We start from the raw sequence: 17,391 nt of genomic DNA on the forward strand, positions 1-17,391 counted from the left end.
GAGCCACAGCACTTAATCCCAGCACTCTGGGGGCAGAAGCAGGATAATTGCTATAAATTTTAAGCTATCTTGGGGTACATGGCAAATTCCGTGATACATAACAAGGGGGGAGAGGGAGAGAGAAAATATAAGCAGTTCTCAGATGGTGTGGGGATGTTACTCAGTTATAAGCTCTACTACACACACCACACACACACACACCACCTCAAAAAAAGAGGGGACAATGTAACATAGTTGTTACAAAATACATTTTGGAGTCAGATAAATCTAGGCTTTTCTTCCTACTCTATGTGGCCTTGGGAATGTTACTTAACCTGAGGCTTAATTTCTTTACTAGTGTAGAAGTTAATGTCAGCACTTTTCTTTTTTTTTTTTTTTTTTTTTTTTTTTTTTTGGTTTTTCGAGACAGGATTTCTCTGTATTGTTTTGGAGACTGTCCTGGAACTCCCTCTGTAGACCAGGCTGGCCTCGAACTCACAGAGATCCACCTGCCTCTGCCTCCCGAGTGCTGGGATTAAAGGCGTGCACCACCAACGCCCGGCATGTCAGCACTTTTCTAGTAGGAATTCACTAATATTAACTTAGATGGGGTGTTTAAAGAATTCAGTAGATAGTGTCATATAGATAAAAGTCAAATACTGTTAAAATTATTTTAAACCTTGGCAGCTTCTCACAACTATCTGTGTAATGTCCCAGCCTTAACTCCAGGGAGAAAGGGTCTAAGAATCCTTTTTTGAGTCAGTATTATTGCAAAGCCCATCTGGACACTTAACCACAGCACGCGCATGGAGGTCAGAAGACAGCTCTCTTTCCTCGTGTGAGTTCTGGGCATTGGATTCAGGTTTGTTAGGTTACTTGCAAGTACCTTTACCCATTGGACCATCTTGCTGATCCTTGCCTTGGTCCTCACCAGTGTTAGGATTGCATGTGTGACCCCCACCACACCTAGCTAAGGATCTGTATCTTTTACTAGCTTCCCAAGTGATTTTTGGCAATATTTTTTTAACTTAAAATCTGGTCAAATTATTAAGGGTCTTTCTCAGAAACCACACCCAGAACAGGTGACTCTCAAGCTTTACTATGGGCCTGTGTTGTTGGTTATTCAGTCTCTAAACTTACCATATGATAATCACATGATGACTTACCTTCTCTGGGAATTCTCTTTTTATCTAATTTTAACTGATGTGGCCTAAGCAACTTTGATCTGTATGACAGTGCAGTCCTGTAGGAGGCCTAGGTCTGATGAATTAGTGAAACACAGATCCTACTCTTAAACACTTCTATAGAGAGACAAAACTATTTTTGATTTTTGAGGCAGGGTCTTATGTAGCTCACATTGACCTCTAACTCATGAAGCTGAGAATGTCTTTACCTCACATTGCTGGGGGTTACTGGTATATGCCACCATGCCTGGCTCTTAAACATTATACATTAGGCACATACCATGACAATACCTGTGTAAGAATGAGGTGACTTTGTAAATTATAAGGAAATAGCATTTATGATATGGCTACCATATAATTATAATAGTATAAAATTTCTGAAATTGTAACATCAAAATATACAATTAGCCCTGCATGGTGGCAAATACTCCCAGCACTCAGGAGGCAGAATCAGGTAGATCTCTGTGATTTTGAGGTTAGCCTGGTCTATATAGTGGGTTCCAGGACAACTAGGACTATGTAGAGAGGCACTGTCTCAAATAAACAAATAACAGCATATATAATCTGATTTCTAGGAGTGAAAGTATCTTTAAAAATAGTTGTGATAGCAGCCAGGCATAGTAGCACATACCTTTAATCCCAGCACTCGTGATGCTGAGGCAGGTGGATCTCTCTGAGTTCGAGGCCAGCCTGGTCTACAAAGTGAGTTCCAGGACATCCTGGACTACAACACAGAGAGAACCTGTCTTGATCAAACAAACAAACAAAAAAATTAGTTATGGTAGCTGTTTTGTATCTAAATGACCATTCCAACTGAAAATCCTTCCTGTATTTACTCTCTCCTCAATAGAAATTATGCCCGGTTCCGACAGAAACCTCTACAAAGGTACAGTCTGAGTCAGTGGGTCGACAGAAACAAGCGGAGCCACCATCGTTTCCAGCGTCTTCCAGACTTCTCTTACAGTCCATATGTTTCATCTCATCCGCAGTGACAGTCCCTACCCAGGGTCTGGTCATAGCAACATCTTATTTTCCTCTGCTATTTTTGTTTGTATATTTTGAGTTTTATTTTTCACAAGATTTTTATTTAAAGAATTTATCACCTTTTGGAAATGCCCATTACTGTCTTTGAGATTTTTTATGAGGATCCTCCCAATTTGTGTCTGTCTATACATGTTTCAGCAATATTCAGTAGTATTTTTCCCTTCCTTCCTTCCTCCCTCCCTCCCTCCCTCCCTCCCTCCCTCCCTCCCTCCCTCCCTCCCTCCCTCCCTCCCTCCCTCCCTCCTTCCCTCCCTCTCTCCCTCTTTCTCTGCCTTCCTTTTTTCTTTTTAGTTTAAAATGAAGGTAGCTCCCCTTTGAAGGCTTATGTAAATACCAGCTCTAAGCACAGTGGTAATGTACTTGTAGTACCCCAAGGAAATCATCTTCCATCTACTGTAAGGAAGAGATTGTTCTGCAGGCTACAAGCCAGTGTTACTGTTGATGACTCGTTCATAGGTAGAATTCCTCTTTTTAAATTTGAGTCTCTTGAGTACTTGTCAGTATTTTAAGGTTGGCAATTTGGGACATTTAAAATAAGATGGAGTAGGAAAATAGTCCTGTTGAAAGGATAGGTTAAAAATGTAACTCCTCTTCTTTCTGTGCCTACTAGCTACCTTTATTTTTTAAACCATTGGCTGTTTTCATTCTCTGTTAACTATATCTTGCTCACAGTGTTTGTAAACCTTACACATCTTAACTGACAGGCGATGGCTGACTAACCCTTGTTGAATATTCCATAGTTTTGTGACTGGTTGGTTTCTCTGTCCCTTCAAGGATTCCTCCATTCCCAGTGACCACTCTGCTCCTGGAATTTTTACAGGAGATGTTCTTACGTCCTGTTAGATGTAGACATGCCTTTCAGAATGCCCTCTGTTTTCTGAAGAACTTCTGACAGAATCTTGCCTTGGTGATGGGTCACTTCCATTGAGATGTCTGGGAATCTTCAGTTTCATGTGCAAAACCCCAAGTTTATGTGTTGGTGTAATCCTAGGAGCCTCCTTCCTATTGAAGTCTTTGAAGAGGCATTTTTTCCTCTGTAGTTAACTACAGGTACCTTTACAACCCTGTATGTTAATATTCAGTTAGACTCCATCGTTTCTCATTAGTGCTCAAGAACATCTAGGGAAATTAGGATTGAGCCTACGCATCACAAATTACCTGCTCTCAGGTAAGGCTTGGTGTTCTAACCAAAGCTGAGAGGCTTTGTGTGTCTGTCTTAATGGATGTCTTACAGCTGTAGACATCATTTAGGAGTTCATGCTGCTATCATTCATTCTGTGAATGTTATTCATAGTTGTGTAGCCTCTGTCTGGTTTTCTTTCATATGTCTTATTTTTTATGTGGACAACCCATCGTAAATGCTAAATAACCCATCCTACTCCACTGTAGAAAAGTGATTCTGTTTTTGGAGGGGAAGGGTTTTGAGATAGTGTTTCTCTGTGTAGCCCTGACTGTCCTAGAACTTGCTCCATAGACCAGGCTGGCCTCACTCAGAGATCTGCCTACCTCTGCCTCTCAATTGCTGGGATTAAAGGCGTTCCTCACTACCATTTGGCTAAAAAAGTGACTTTGATTTAGAAAATCTTGATTTTTTTTTTATCCTAGCCTTCAGTGGGTTTGAGTAAATATTCCTAAATATTTGTTGGTTTTATCCAGTCAAGGGTTTTCTTTCTTTCCTCTCCCCCTCCCTCCCTCCCCCCTTCTCTCTCTCTCTCAAGAGTTTTCTTTCTTCCCTTCCTCCCCCCTTGAGACAGGGTTTCCTGTATAGTCAAGGTTAGCCTTCAATGCAATATTTAGCCCAAGATGGTCTTGAACTTCTGATCTTCCTGCCCCTCCCCTCAAGTACTGGGATTACAGGTGTGTATCACTATGCCCAGCAAGAATCCCCCCCCCCCCAAGACAGGTTTCTTTGTGTAGTCCTGGCTGTCCTAGTACTCACTCTGTAGACCAGGCTGACCTCTAACTCAGAGATCCACCTACTTCTGCCTCAAGTACTGGGATCAAAGGCATGTACCACCAATGCCCAGCTTTTGACTTTTTTTCCCCTAGCAAGGATTTTCTATTCCTTAGTTCTTTGGTTTAGATCCTGTGATTAGACCTTCAAAGGCAGTAAGTAGTCTAGTCTCTTCTCTTAGTTGTTATAATTTATTGTTTACTTCATTGGTCACTTGTCCAAGATGCTGTAAGTTAGCCAAATGGGATGAGGTATGCCAAATAATCTACCTTTGGGACCAAGCAAAGTTAAAATTTAGTCTAGCAGGAGCAGTTGGCGTACTGGCTGAGTAGTTCCAGTTCCCCACAGATAACACAGGGAGTGAAGGACAGCATTTGCTTAGGCAAAAATCTGAGATGCTCTTGCTCTCCTGGTACTGGGGGGTTGAAGACTGAATGTATAATGGGAGCATTGCCTTTGCCAAATCAGATGAGTGACAGGTTAACTAGAAAATGTGACAATCACATTTCCTCTAGCTCAGATAATTCTGTTTTTCCAAAGTGTTAGCAGCCTAATTAAATCTGTTGAACTGGGGGAGGAGAGAGCTGTTCTCTGGTGGTTAACATGGTATTCTTTAAGGAGAAAAACAAAGCCAAAGAAAACTCATTTATCTGGCATGTTAGCCATAAAGATGGTAATGGGCAGAATCCAGAGTTTTAATCTCTTCAGAGCTGCATATCTCTTATCTTATATTTGGTACTGGCTTCTAAGTCTTGTATTGCAGATTAAATTCTTGTTGTATTCTTAAATTTGAGTGAGGGTTATGTGCATTTAACTGTACTTAGCGTTTATTGTCCACGATGACATTTTTACCACAGGGGTCTTGACAAAGCAAAGTAAAATTTGCTGTGTAAATAGTTTACTTGTAAGTAAGGAGCCTGAGATAACCAATAGTTTTGCATCTAATATGGGCTCTTATTTACTTGCATTGTTGTCAGGATCAATTATGAAACTTAAGTTTGGTGCCGTCTTTTTTTTAATCATGTTTTTCCCCTTGTAGCAGTTGTGTTTAATGTCATTAAAAAGAAATAAAAGTTCTTGTCAGTGGCATATGTACTGTGGCCGTCTGTTTCGGGCTTCGGAGGAGGGTTCTTTGCCTTCCACTGCGTAGGTCGTTTGGTAGGATATGGGAGGGTGGCAGCATTTAGGAGGGAAGGAGGTGCTTGCTCCCTGCTCTTTTGAGGGTAAATTACAGTGTTGAGGAAGGCGTTCCCACAGTTAAGAAATGTCGAGATTGATGGGGGTTTGCAGCTACATACAGTGCATGTTGGGAGCCTGAACTATCACTGTGCTGCTGTTTTTGCAGAGGGGGAAAACTATGCAGCAACATTAGGCACATAGTTCCTCGTGTTCCTTCCCATGACTCCCTGGTTGGCCCCTGTGTCTTTCTCTTGAGCTAGCACTGACCAAGGAGGAAATCATGCTGCTCCAAGGCAGTTCTCCCTTTGAAGATAGGAGAAACCAGAATCAATTATTTTAAATTGGTGGTGGTTCTTAACCCAACTTCTCCAGAAATTGTTGCTCCCAGAAACTGGCGTGAAGATGGATGTGGGTAGGTAATGGAGAGACAGCATTCTTCAGATGCCTTTCATGAACCTAATCTTAGACTGACTCCCTAGGAGTGCGAATACTAGAGCAGCGATGACAGATCGTCACCTGCAGTAGCCAGTGCTGTGGAAAAATAGCAACATTCTTGGACAGGCTGTTCAATCATTTATTTTTCTTATTTTACACGCTTTGGTGTTTTGCCTGCATGTATGTCTGCCAGTGTGAGAGTGTCAGATCCCCTGAACTGGAGTTACAGGCAGCTGTGAGCTGCTTTTGGGTGTTGGGAATTGAACTCAGGTCCTCTGTAAGAGCAACTAGTGCTCTTTACTGCTGAGCCATCTCTCCAGCCCCATGGAGAATGTTTTTGAGACAGTCTCACTATGAAACCCAAACTGGCCTCAAAAGTGAAGTTATGCCTCCATCTCCAGAAAGGAAGGCGATTACAGGCAAGTGCCACCATGCCAAGTTCTAGATTACAGGCAAGTGCCACCATGCCAAGTTCTATCTAAATTTTGTTGTGTGTGTATCTGTGTGTATTCTAGACAAAGCCATATTTACTCTAAGCAGAAGACTGTACGGAAATGTGGTAAGCACTTAGCTATCTGATACGCTTGTATAATATTTTTGACTTGCATATGTGCATTGTTCCCGTCAAGTGTAGAGGATCTGTTGGTAATTATTTCCTGTTTCACCCCAGGCATCAAAGGTTTCAAAGACCAGGATGAAGTCTCTAAAATGATGGTGTCTCATACCTTCCATTCATCTTGTTACAGAGAAGTGGGTAGGAGGAGAAACTAACTTTCTCTATCGGGAGCAGGCTCACTCTCCAAGAAGCCCATCTTGAGATTTTATAGGATGAGAAACCAATGCCCTGTTTTCTAGGAGAAAACAATTATTCCCCAAACAATTGCAGGGTGCGTGCGTGCGTGCGTGCGTGCGTGTGTGTGTGTGTGTGTGTGCGCGCGCGCGCGCGCGAGTGTGCGTGCACACATGCCAGGGCACCTGTCGGGTAAATGTTTCCATTTGTCACAGAAAGAGTCAGCTGGTCAATGTTGGAATTCCTTAGTGAACAAACACCTGCCCTGACATTCCAACCCATTTATTCCCCGGTAACAGCTGGAACATGTAGTTGGAAAATCTGGCCTTCCTCAACACCCAATCAGAAACGGGAGGAATATGATCTTTGGGGTAACCTTTAGAAGTCTAAGTGACAATCCTGAAATGTATCACCAGGCTACGATCTGTATACAGGAATTTTCTTAACTTAGCCTTGGGCCCTATTTTCAGGTTTGGTATTTTTTTCACACATGGACTTGTCCTGGGGGCAGTCAGAGTGTCCTGTTTATAGAAGCCATTCACTCCTGGAGGTACTTTTTTTTTTTTCTCTCTCGAGACAGGGTTTCTCTGTCCTGGAAGTAGCTCATGTAGACCAGGCTGGTCTTGAACTAACTTGCCTCTGCCTCCCAAGTGCTGGGATTAAAGGCATGCACCACCAACGCCCGGTGTCCTGGAGGTACTTCTTAAAAGTAAAATTCACTAAGAAAAACGTAGAGTAGAAGTCTGAAAGATTGTCATAAATGACCTGGTGAAATTTTATGTGTGTCTGTAAAGGGCTGGATTTGATTTCACAGGATACCTGTACTGAAAGGCTAGGGGTTAGAAGACAGGAGAAAGGACCCTGCTTCAGATTCCCAGCAGTCTTCCTCCTCCTCCTAGCTCCTTGACCTCCACTGTATTTCTAGGACAGCCTTTAGTCATTATCCTGGGTGGGTGGGCTCTGGAAATCCTCTTTGCATATGGTGTTGGTAAAAAGGAAGTTCATTCCACCCCCAGAGAAGTGCTGCCCAAGGTCAGGGTCTCCTGCCTTTCTTCCCACAGGACTGCTGTGGTCTTGGTCTCAGAGCTTTCCCAAATCATCTGAGAGGAATGGAGGGACCACTTCTCGAATAATGGCTGTAAAGTTTGGCCGTAAATAACAATTTCAAGAAGAGTCCAATTCGGGGCTGGAGAGATGGCTCAGAGGTTAAGAGCACTGACTGCTCTTCCAGAGGTCTTGAGTTCAATTCCCAGCAACCACATGGTGGCTGACAACCATCTACAATTCAGTCTGGTGTATATGTAATAAATAAATAAATCTAAAAAAAATTATAATTTAAAAAAAAAGAAGAGTCCAATTCTTATTTCAGGAGGAGGAGGACCGGAACCTTAAGCTAAAGGAGCAATTTGCTCCCTCCAGATCCTCTGTGGTGTATCACAGGTGTAGATGAACAGGGAACCTTGATCCCAGCTAACAGGGCTCTCCAAACCCCACTAACTACCTCCACCTAATGCTTCTCAGTTTGAATACATGAGCAGAGAGAGGCTTCTAAGACCTACCTTTCCCTCTGCTCTCAGAACCTGAACAGCCTCCTCCAGGCACTGCACATCTGACGTTCTGTCCGCTGCCTCTGGACAGGAATGTTGGAGGTGCCCCCGTTTCCTGGTTCGCTCATTGGTTAATGGCATCCTACTCTGCCTGCCTTTCAGCCTGCTGTGGGGATCTTAATGCTGTCCCTTTAACAGCCGGGAAGATGCAGAGTGAATACAGAATGATGTCTGCAGAAAGCAGCCTTTGCAGCTCTTCGCTCCTTCCTTACCCACCCCAGAAAAGAGCCAGGGGCCTCCAGCAGGAGTAAGCACACGGTGCTATCCTGAGGGGGAACCCTTTGTTGTAAGAAGCTGAGCAGGCGCCTGCATACCTATGTGGTGAGGCAGCCCGAGCCGAGCTTAGAGAGGAGCCTCTGAGAGAGGGTGACAGAGCAGCTACCTTCTACACGTGCACCCCCATCTGTTCGAGAATTCCCTTCCAACTCCAGCTTGGCGGGCAGGCATGTCCCTAAGAAGCAGCAGGCCAAAATGGAAGAGAACTGACTCCCTCCTCCACACATCCTGACTTGCTGCCAATTGCCAGAAAAAGAGGGCAACATTTGGGCATTTACCAGAGGACAAGGGTGTGCCTTTTCATTTGTCTTTATTTTACATTTAAAAAGTGGTTATTGCTCTAACTGGATCGAGGTAAGGACCTCTCGTAAGGAGCCTTGGCCTTGCAGCCCCATTCAGCAGGGATGGAAGTCACAAGACAATGAGTGGAACCTCATGCCCTCCCAGGAGGAAGCCCTTAGTATTGCTGACATCTGCCCTTGTCTGTCTGTCCTCCCCTGTGCTGCCACACGGAGCAAACAGGGTAGTGGCTGACCCAGCCTTGAGAGCTGTTATAGACCCAAATGAGGGGGCAGTCATTGGGTGATGGCTTTTAGCTCTCTGACTTGGGCACCAGTACTCATCATTCAGTACAACAAACACCAAGCACTATGTTCCCTACTATGTGCTGGGAACAGCCTCCCACACTGCCTTGGTCACCAATGGAAGATGTAGAATTCACTTTTCCCATGCAGGCATTTGGCAGCCATGTGCATCAGTCCCAGAGAAGTCTACTTGCCTCATCAAGCACCTTAAAAAAAAAAAAAGAAACAGAAAGGGGCAGCAGAGAGGAAAAAGAGAACAGAACACTAGCTGTCACTTCACACTTCAAGCTCTAGGTAAGGACATAAGAACCCTGGATAACTTTCATAGGACCCTGAATGAGATGGCAGGATCCAAAGACTCAGAGGCCAGTCAGTAATGATAGCGAAGCTGCTCTCTGTCTGGTGAATGGCTTTCTTCGGGTCGCTCAGCAGCCCCTAGGGTGTAGGATATAGCTGTGCCTTTTCGGTTATCCAAGCTGACAGTGCTGCAACGCCGAGGCACTGCCTTTAAAAGTGGGCAGTACCTTCCAGGTCTCAGAACTCCACACTGATGCTCTCACCACAAAGATGGAAGATGCTGGCCGTCAGCTCAGGCCTCGCTCGGCAGAGCCCTCCCCTCTGATTGTGTTTTCCAAGAGTCAAAACAATAACATCACACACATTTGCAAAGCTGTGCCTCCCACTGCAGATGTCCTGTTTGGCCGGATGCAGAACGGGCCTGATGGAGTCGAGACCCTGAAAAGCAGCAACCCCACAGCTTCGCTCCAGCCAGGCTTGGTGCTTGCTCTCTCCCAGAACTTTGTGCATTACCTCAAAGAGGAAGCCAGTCCAGAAGCCAGGAGGTGGAGGATGCGGCTCACGCAGCATTGCTTTCTCCAGCGTGCAGCCAGGCCTTGTAGCTTTGTGGCTCATTTGATTTTTTTCGTCAGAATTTGGGTTATAGTTCAGCCTCCACCGTGAGACTTAAGGTGGGGGAAAGGAACTATGGCTAGCTGTGCCCCCGCTTTAGTCAGCTTTCACCCTATGCCCAGGAAGGACTCGGGGACGAGCAGACAATGAAACCCCTCCCCTGCAGATGGGGCCAGCCACACTTGATATTCACTGAGGGCTTGTTTGGAGACTGGGAAGGCAACAAACAAGAGAAGTGACCAGAACTGTAGAGTAGACTTCTTGCAAGATGGCAAGCAGGGCAGAGGAGGGGAGGGCCAGCAGGGCTCTTGACCTCCCAGGAAGAAAAGGAGAGCCCTGCCTGGAAGTCTCTTTTCTCTGCCCTTTCACACACAGCCTGCGGCCAAGCTGAGTGGCCAAGACGAGTCCTCGGCCGAGAACCCTGGCACCCAGTCTACCTGCAGCAAAGACATCCCTCTGGCTGGTTCTCACATCCGCAGTTCTGTCTCTGGGAACAGCCTCAGCCACTGACATTGTTAAGGTGCTCCTGGAGTTAGGGGTTAACAAGAGGCTTCAGGACAAGACATCAGAAAGAGAGAAGCCAAGAGAGGAGATAGTAAAGCCCAATGATAGGAGAAGATGGACGGGGGAGGAGATGCAGAGAGGGCCAGATGTTTGCTGGACAGTCATCGTCAGAACAGTGAGGTCCTCTCACATTCTCTACTGTCTTCTGAGCTGCTCAGAGCAAGCACTGAGAAGGCTTCATATCTGTTTTCATGAAAGAGCAAATGGAGGATCAGACATAAAACGCCACCCAGGCACATCACCCCCACATGTGCTGTCCCACATCAAGCAGGAACTCTGCCATTCCCATTGGCTGTCTTTATAAAAACAAAACAAAACAATACACCACTGGCCCTTGGCACCCTGCAAGAGGCGAGGATCCAAAATCAATTTGCAGTGTCCCCTGTGTCACATAGGCAGCAGCCAAGCTTGGCTTTGCCTAGCTGCTGCCATGCCAGGCCCTGAGCTGACCCCTTCTGCAGTCCAGGGACTATAAATGTTTAAAGCACAGGACCACCCATGAAGCCCAGGTGTTAGCCTCACCTTGCTGCGGAGGAGACCCCCACCCTGGTGCTCTGGTGTGCTGGTTTCTGATGCACTCTTGGTTTTTTCCTTGTTGTTATTGGGCTCATTGTCCTTGATGATGTCGTACTGGCGGCAGAAGAGGGCTATAACACCTGGGAAGACAGGCAGGAGCAGTCAGAAGCCTGGGTCTGAGTTCTTACCTTGCCTGACTTATCCCCTCCAGGGCTTGCTGCCATCTCCAGATGACCTCTATGCTGCTGCAACCTCCTTCCAGCTGCTGCCTCCTTTTTCCACCTACCCGGACACAAGCCATCCCTGTCACTGCTGCCAGGCTGGCCTCCCACGGCATGGGTCTGATCATGTCTCCCCGTTACCCTTTCTTTTAAGCCTCTGACAGCTACCACAGGACCGATAAAGACATTTGCTGAGCCTATGCCAGGCTCTGTGCTGTCTGAACTGACGTATTCAATCTCATTTGATCCTTACGACTCCAATCTATTATTATTAGCTCTGGGGCACAAGGGAACATACTGGTGAGGGTGTCGGTAACTCAAGGTCACACCTTGGTATGGCAGGAGGGAATGCACAGAGGCTGCTTACTGTCTACTGCTGGCCTACTAACATGCAGATAGCATTCACATTAACTCCAGTTGGAGAAATGGTCCCCATTCTGCCTCTGTAGTGTTCTTGATCCGTCTTAGGTAGCTCTCAACTTGCCATCATAGTAGATGAAGCCCAACAACTGCTCTTTCCCTCCCCGCATCCCAACAGACTTCCACCACAAGTTTGAGTTAAATTTCTGTTTATAGTGTTGTGATTATGTAAATACTGTGTGTGCCAAGCCTAATAATATACCATACACAAACCTCCTCTTTTGTCTAACCCTCATCCTCCTGCCTTTTCTCAGGTACCTGTTTTTCTATGTGCATAAGAAACAGTGGTCCAGCCGGCGTTGGTGGCTCACGCCTTTAATCCCAGCACTCGGGAGGCAGAGGCAGGCGGATCTCTGTGAGTTCAAGGCCAGGCTGGACCGACAGCCTCCAAAACAATACAGAGAAACCCTGTCTCGTAAAAATCAAAAAAAAAAAAGAAAGAAAGAAAGAAACAGTGGTCCCTGTCCGTGTGTGGTGTCCCCCCCCACACACACACCTAGGGGCTGGAGAGATGGCTCAGAGGTTAAGAGCATTGCATGTTCTTCCAGAGGTCCTGAGTTCAAGTCCCAGCAACCACATGGTGGCTCACAACCATCTATAATGAGGTCTGATGCCTTCTCCTGGGGTACATGCATGTACACAGATAAAAAAAAACTGTATGCATAATAAATAAATAATTAAAAAAAGAAACAGTTCTCCTGCCCCAAATGCTTCTTCAACAGTCTTCCCTCCACCACCATGGTAATCAGACTTGAGTATGGTGTTCACATTTCTCAAAAGACTAATAGCCCTCAGCCTCTCTATCTTATTCCCAACATTCCATCCTCTCTCACAAGCCGCAGCTACCCTGAGTCAGTCTGTGAGCTTACTTTGTTGTTTCTTGAACCTCATCCCACCCATGTGGCCAAAAGGTACACTGTGGACATAGCCACCCTAGGAGGCTGGACCACGTATTGCACGGACAAAGGCAAGTGTACCCACGCTTACAAGATAGCAGTAACATGCTGTGTTTGGGCAGAGAGGACTAGAGAAGGAGTCAGATTTAGCTCTCAGAGTTGCCACAGGCAGGATTTAGGAGTTTCACCCCCTCCTAGACCTCTCCAAGCCCCTCACCCTTGGTGATGGTTGGTTGGGATCCTCATTTCCTCAGGGGTCAGTGAAGAAGGATCTGGAAGCCTCACTCACCTGCCCACATGAAGAGGACTACGACAATGATCAGCACCTCGCCTGTTCGTAGCTGCTGGTTCCTCCCCATCTCCTTCATGGTCACCTCATCTGTGGGAGAGAATAGCTAGTCCGGGGCTCCTTCCCTCCCCAGCCATTCCTCCGGGGCCAAGGCCACAACAAGAAGTGCCACTACCAATGCCAAGACATCCGACATAGAGTTCCAGGAACACTGTGAAGGCTGCTTGGGGTGGCAGCATTTGGACTCCATCCAAAGGAGGAAGTTTATGCACCATCTCCTCTTGGGACTAAAGCAAACCTCCTCAAACGTCTTTTGAGTTGCTTTGTTTCCCTCTGGCTCTGCCCAACTGCCCTAGCCTACCTGCCCTTTCCCTGGGACTCTAGCACATCCCCGGCTTGCCTTTATTCTTAGAGGCCATCTTTTCCGCCTCCCGAGGGGTCTTGAAGAGCAGAGGCTCGCTAGCTGGACTCTGGCCCTGAATGGAGATGGCTTGCACATGCACGATGTACTCTGTGTCCTCCTCCAGATCCCAGAGAGCGCACGATCGGGTGGTGGTGTTCACCTCCTGAATGAAGCGTAGCATCCGCACATCCTTCTTCTAAAAGGGGGAGGGCGTGGTGTGTCAGTGTGCAGGCACCAAACCCGCTTCTGATCATCATCCAGTCACCTTGGACATCATTATCTCTATAGTACAGCTAAAGAAACAGGCTGTAAGAGGTCAGGGTGTTACCCAAGGCCACACAGCTACTGAGGATGCTGGTATGCCCTAAACTCCTGCGTGCTTTTTCTGAATTTCTGAATTCCCATGTTCCAGCCCAGATCTCCTGACTTTGAACCCTCTGTGACCATAATTCTAAGCTAAATGTACAACTTGTCATCCATATCTCTCGTCCCATGTTTTTTTCCCTTTTCTGTTTCCCTGCCATCACCCTCCACCCCGGACAGACACTGTCTTCTTTTTCTTTCTCTTTTCAGTTTGTGTTGTTGTTTTTAGACAAGGGTCTGGCTGTGTTGCCTGGCTGGCCCTGAACTTGCAGTCCTTCTGCCGTGCCTCCTGCGCTCTGGGACGACAGGCATGCAGCACCAGATGGTTTTCTGTCACCATGTTGATATGCCCTCTCCCTCCGAGCACCCTCAAGGGTTACCTGCTGAGAGATGGCAAACCCGATGACCACCTCATCCTCCAGGACATCCCAGCTGACCACTGCAGAGTTGGCCTTGAGGTGCCTGACGGTGACGTTCACAGGCGCGGAGGGGCTGTCTGCAGGGCAGGGAGGTGCCTGAGCCTGAGCATGCCCTGCTCTGAGGCCCAGCCCCACCATGAATGAAAGAGGCTAAGTGGAGAGGGAAGGAGGCACCAAGGCTTCCGCTGGGCCACATGGCTCTCAGTTCCTCAGTGGCTGAGAAGCCCCGGGCTCCTGGTGACTGGTAGGGAAGCTCCTGCTTGCTATAGACTGGTCAAACCAAGGCTCCTTAGGTAAAACCGATAGCGCTGGACCTGAGCGGAGCGAGATCTAGTGGATGGATGGTGAGGTGAGGGGTAGTTGAGCAGAGTTACAGAAGCTGATTAGTCAGATGAAAAGCAGTCACAAGGACCGCTAGTCAGCCCACTGCTCTCTGTATAGCCCGCACTGTCAAGTGAGTGACCTTGAGGGAAGGAGGCAGACCCCACTAAGAAGAGCCAGGGAGGGCTGATCCCCGGCATGGGAGGGGCGACCCCAACTTTTGTGAGCTGGCAGAGTGCTCCTAAGGGTAAGGGTCTGTGTGAGCCTCTTCATATTCCATGGGGCCTCGAGTGGCAGGGAGGGAGGAGGTTAGAGAAGAGGGTGCTCAGGACAGGGCCGCTCAGTGGAGTCACCAAGATGGGGCGACTGGGTGAAGGAAGAAGATAAATGGGGGAAATTTCCGAGAGTAAGTGGGAAAACAATAAGGGAACAGGGCAGGAAGGACCTTCCGGGAGAGGAGAGGAAAGTCACACAGGGCTGTGTCTCTCAAGAGCTCAGGTGTTCTGACTAGGAGCCCTGGGCCTGAGCAGTAACTCCAAACCACTCAGATGAGTGAACTCAAGGCCCAGAATTATGCCAGACATGCAGACGGAAAGGGACAGAAGACACAGACAGGTGGCTGCGATCACAGAACCAGCGAGCAGACAAGTGGAACATTAGAGACAGACACGGAGGACACAAACAGGGCAAGGGACGAGGTGATTAGAGCGAGGCGGCGGCGGCAGCCAGGAGGGACAGATCGGGGTGATGTGGGGAGGCAGGGCCCCAGGGGTGGGCCAGACACTGGCTGTAGCGGGCTTAGTCCCTTCTCCCCCTGGCAACCTCAGGTTCCCGTTCTCTTCATGGTCGCTCCAGCACAGAGAGGTGCGGCTGCCTGTGGGTCCGTGAGATAGGTCTTTGGGGTATACAGAGGGAGGCCCAAGGTGGAGCACTGGTGTCCTCAGCTGCTCCCAGGGCCAGGAAAGGTGACTGAGGCAAAAACCCAGGGTTAGAGGATGGCCTGAAGGGATCAGGAGACATAAGACCCTAAAAGCCCAGGGAAGAGGTTAGTGGCTGAAGGACAGGTCTAGGGGTCAAGAAGGTTCAGAGGCGCTGAGGTCGGGCTCGAGGAGTAGGAAGCAGGTGACACAAGAGGTCCTCAGGGAGCGGGAAGGGAACCGAGAACTCCCCAGTGGCAGCGCGGGAGGGGAGGCTGCCCCCGCTCCGCCCGTCCCCCGCCCCGGGCCCCCTTACCCGCCTGCACCAGCGCGAAGCAGACGCAGCCCAGCCACAGGCGGAGCGCGGCGCGGGGCGGCCAGGCGCACGGCGGCCCCGGGGGCATGGCGGCTCCTGCGCCCGGCGGCCGCTCCCGCTCGCACTCCAGCCTGCGGCCCTCCCGGCCCGGCCGCCCCGCGCCGCCCCGCGCCGCCTGCATATCGGCTCCGCGGACAGCGACTCCCGCGCGGCGGCAGCGGCGGCAGCGGCCGCGTCCACGTCGGGCGCCCGGGGGGCGGGGCGCCCCCGCTGCGGGGAGAGGGCGGGGGCGGGGTTAGGACCGAGGGCGCCCCCACTGCTGTCCCCTATCCCCACTCTGTCGGCGCCCGGAAAACCAGGGGCTTCGGGGATCGGCGGCTCCCGCTCTCTGGCCGGTGCAGGAGCCGCAACACCGCGCCAGTCAGTACCAGCCCCAGTCTTGACCCGGCCCCCACCCCCCGGCCCGGCCCTTCCCCAGGGGAGAGGGAGGACAAGTGCTTGGGAGATGCCCATCTGTGCCCCACCTCTCACTCCAGCCCACACCGCAGGCACCACACACACACACACACACACACACACACACACACACACACACACACACACGCTGCAAGGGTGCAAGTAGGGTACGGACAGGGTAGCTCTGGGAAGGGGCTCGGTGTGCCCACTGGGACTGAGGAGGGTTTCCTTTGATTCCCTGGAGGTATAGCTGAGACCCCAGGCCAGTCTTTTCTTTTTCTTATGCCTATTTTTAATCCCCTCGAGAGCACTGTGAGCATCTGCTAGGCGCAGACACTGCCGGCCTTGCTTGGATTTGGGAGGACTTCGTCCTCACTGCAGCCCCTTAAAGTTGACTCCGCTGTGGGCATTTCGTGTAGACGGACACTGCAGTTTGAACAGCTGTTTCGTGCAAGGACCCTCCACAGTCACGATTTGAACCCAGGGTCCTTTGGGCTTGACTCAACAGACTCCCGACCCAGAGTGACTTCACACCAATCTCTCTCTATAGAACTGCTCACATTCTGGATTATTAAAAGAACAATCTGGAAACATGTTTCTTCAAGAACAGAGGGGCGGAGGCTGTGGTTTCCGGAGGCTTTTGGGACCACTCTGCCCATTCTGAGCATTGATTTAGCTAATGACTCTGAAGTGCTAGGGGCTGGGAGATGTGGCAGAGAGCTTCAGCTAATTAACACTTTGCTAACCCTTTCTTCACTGCCTCGGGAACCACCCTTCTGTCCGCTCCTTTGATGGTCTTAGAGGTAGAGAGGAGACCTTGCCTCCAGTCCCCACTATCCTTTCCCTAAAGGGGAATTGCTACAGGACAGCAGAAAGCCCCTAACCCCAGCCTGTGACATTTGTTAACTCAAGCCCCAGTCAGAGGAGCAAGACTGAGGATGGAGGCTAGACCAGAGAGCGTCTCCTGACGCAAAGGGCCATGCTCTGTCACAACAACACCCCCTCCCATCTGAAAGCTCACCATTGGGTTGTGGGCGGGACACAACTTTGTCATAGGTTTTCCGGAGATCTCTTCCCAAAGAGGGTGAACAAGGACCTTCAAGGCCTTCCATCCGGCTTTCGATTAAGAAACAGAGGCACACAGATAGAGGCCCCGCCAAGGGACAAAAGACACCCCAGAAAACTCCTATACTAATACCTCCCCAAGGACTCTTCCCCTGCACCCCCAAGCTTCTACCTGGACCCCTGGGAAGAATGAGGTGGGAGGGGACTCAGGTGGGAGGGGACTCAGGTGGGAGGGGACTCAGCGGGTTCTGTTGAACTTTCCAGTCACACCACCCAGCCCTCTG

At 48.9% G+C, this 17,391-nt stretch overlaps 2 protein-coding genes across 15 annotated transcripts in view; one reads left to right on the forward strand and one right to left on the reverse strand.

Moving 5' to 3' along the window:
* Nucleotides 1-2,394, forward strand: part of LOC101832004 (S100P binding protein) — a 40,038-nt gene extending 37,644 nt beyond the window's left edge. For 11 of the 14 annotated variants that reach the window (XM_040756572.1, XM_040756568.1, XM_040756581.1 and 8 more), the window contains one exon: nucleotides 2,014-2,280. In XM_040756572.1, the coding sequence (XP_040612506.1) occupies nucleotides 2,014-2,155 (142 nt within the window). In that variant the 3' untranslated portion in view covers nucleotides 2,156-2,280. Of the gene's footprint in view, nucleotides 1-2,013 lie in introns of all 14 variants that reach the window. The other 3 variants (XM_040756576.1, XM_040756574.1, XM_040756577.1) reach the window with 1 other exon arrangement.
* A 6,347-nt stretch (nucleotides 2,395-8,741) lies between these two features.
* Nucleotides 8,742-15,723, reverse strand: Fndc5 (fibronectin type III domain containing 5). The gene is made up of 6 exons (XM_005079481.4): nucleotides 15,587-15,723; nucleotides 13,994-14,109; nucleotides 13,248-13,446; nucleotides 12,848-12,937; nucleotides 11,028-11,161; nucleotides 8,742-10,688 (listed from the first exon to the last, which is right to left on the reverse strand). The coding sequence occupies exons 1-6, from the start codon at nucleotides 15,672-15,674 to the stop codon at nucleotides 10,683-10,685; spliced, it is 633 nt and encodes a 210-aa protein (XP_005079538.4). The 5' UTR covers nucleotides 15,675-15,723; the 3' UTR covers nucleotides 8,742-10,682.
* Between the last annotated feature and the right edge of the window lie 1,668 nt (nucleotides 15,724-17,391).

This window comes from Mesocricetus auratus, unplaced genomic scaffold (genome assembly GCF_017639785.1).
Source record: "Mesocricetus auratus isolate SY011 unplaced genomic scaffold, BCM_Maur_2.0 Super-Scaffold_100014, whole genome shotgun sequence".
NCBI classification, from domain to species: Eukaryota; Metazoa; Chordata; class Mammalia; order Rodentia; family Cricetidae; genus Mesocricetus; species Mesocricetus auratus.

Bases quoted from the DNA above. Each gene is read 5' to 3' on its own strand.
- Fndc5 (XM_005079481.4), bottom strand. From the start codon at position 15,674: ATGCCCCCGGGGCCGCCGTGCGCCTGGCCGCCCCGCGCCGCGCTCCGC. The intron at 14,110-15,586 runs GTAAGGGGGCCC...CCTGCCCTGCAG, and splicing joins CTTCGCGCTGGTGCAGGCGG to ACAGCCCCTCCGCGCCTGTG. The intron at 11,162-12,847 runs GTGAGTGAGGCT...CTGTCTTCCCAG, and splicing joins AGTCCTCTTCATGTGGGCAG to GTGTTATAGCCCTCTTCTGC.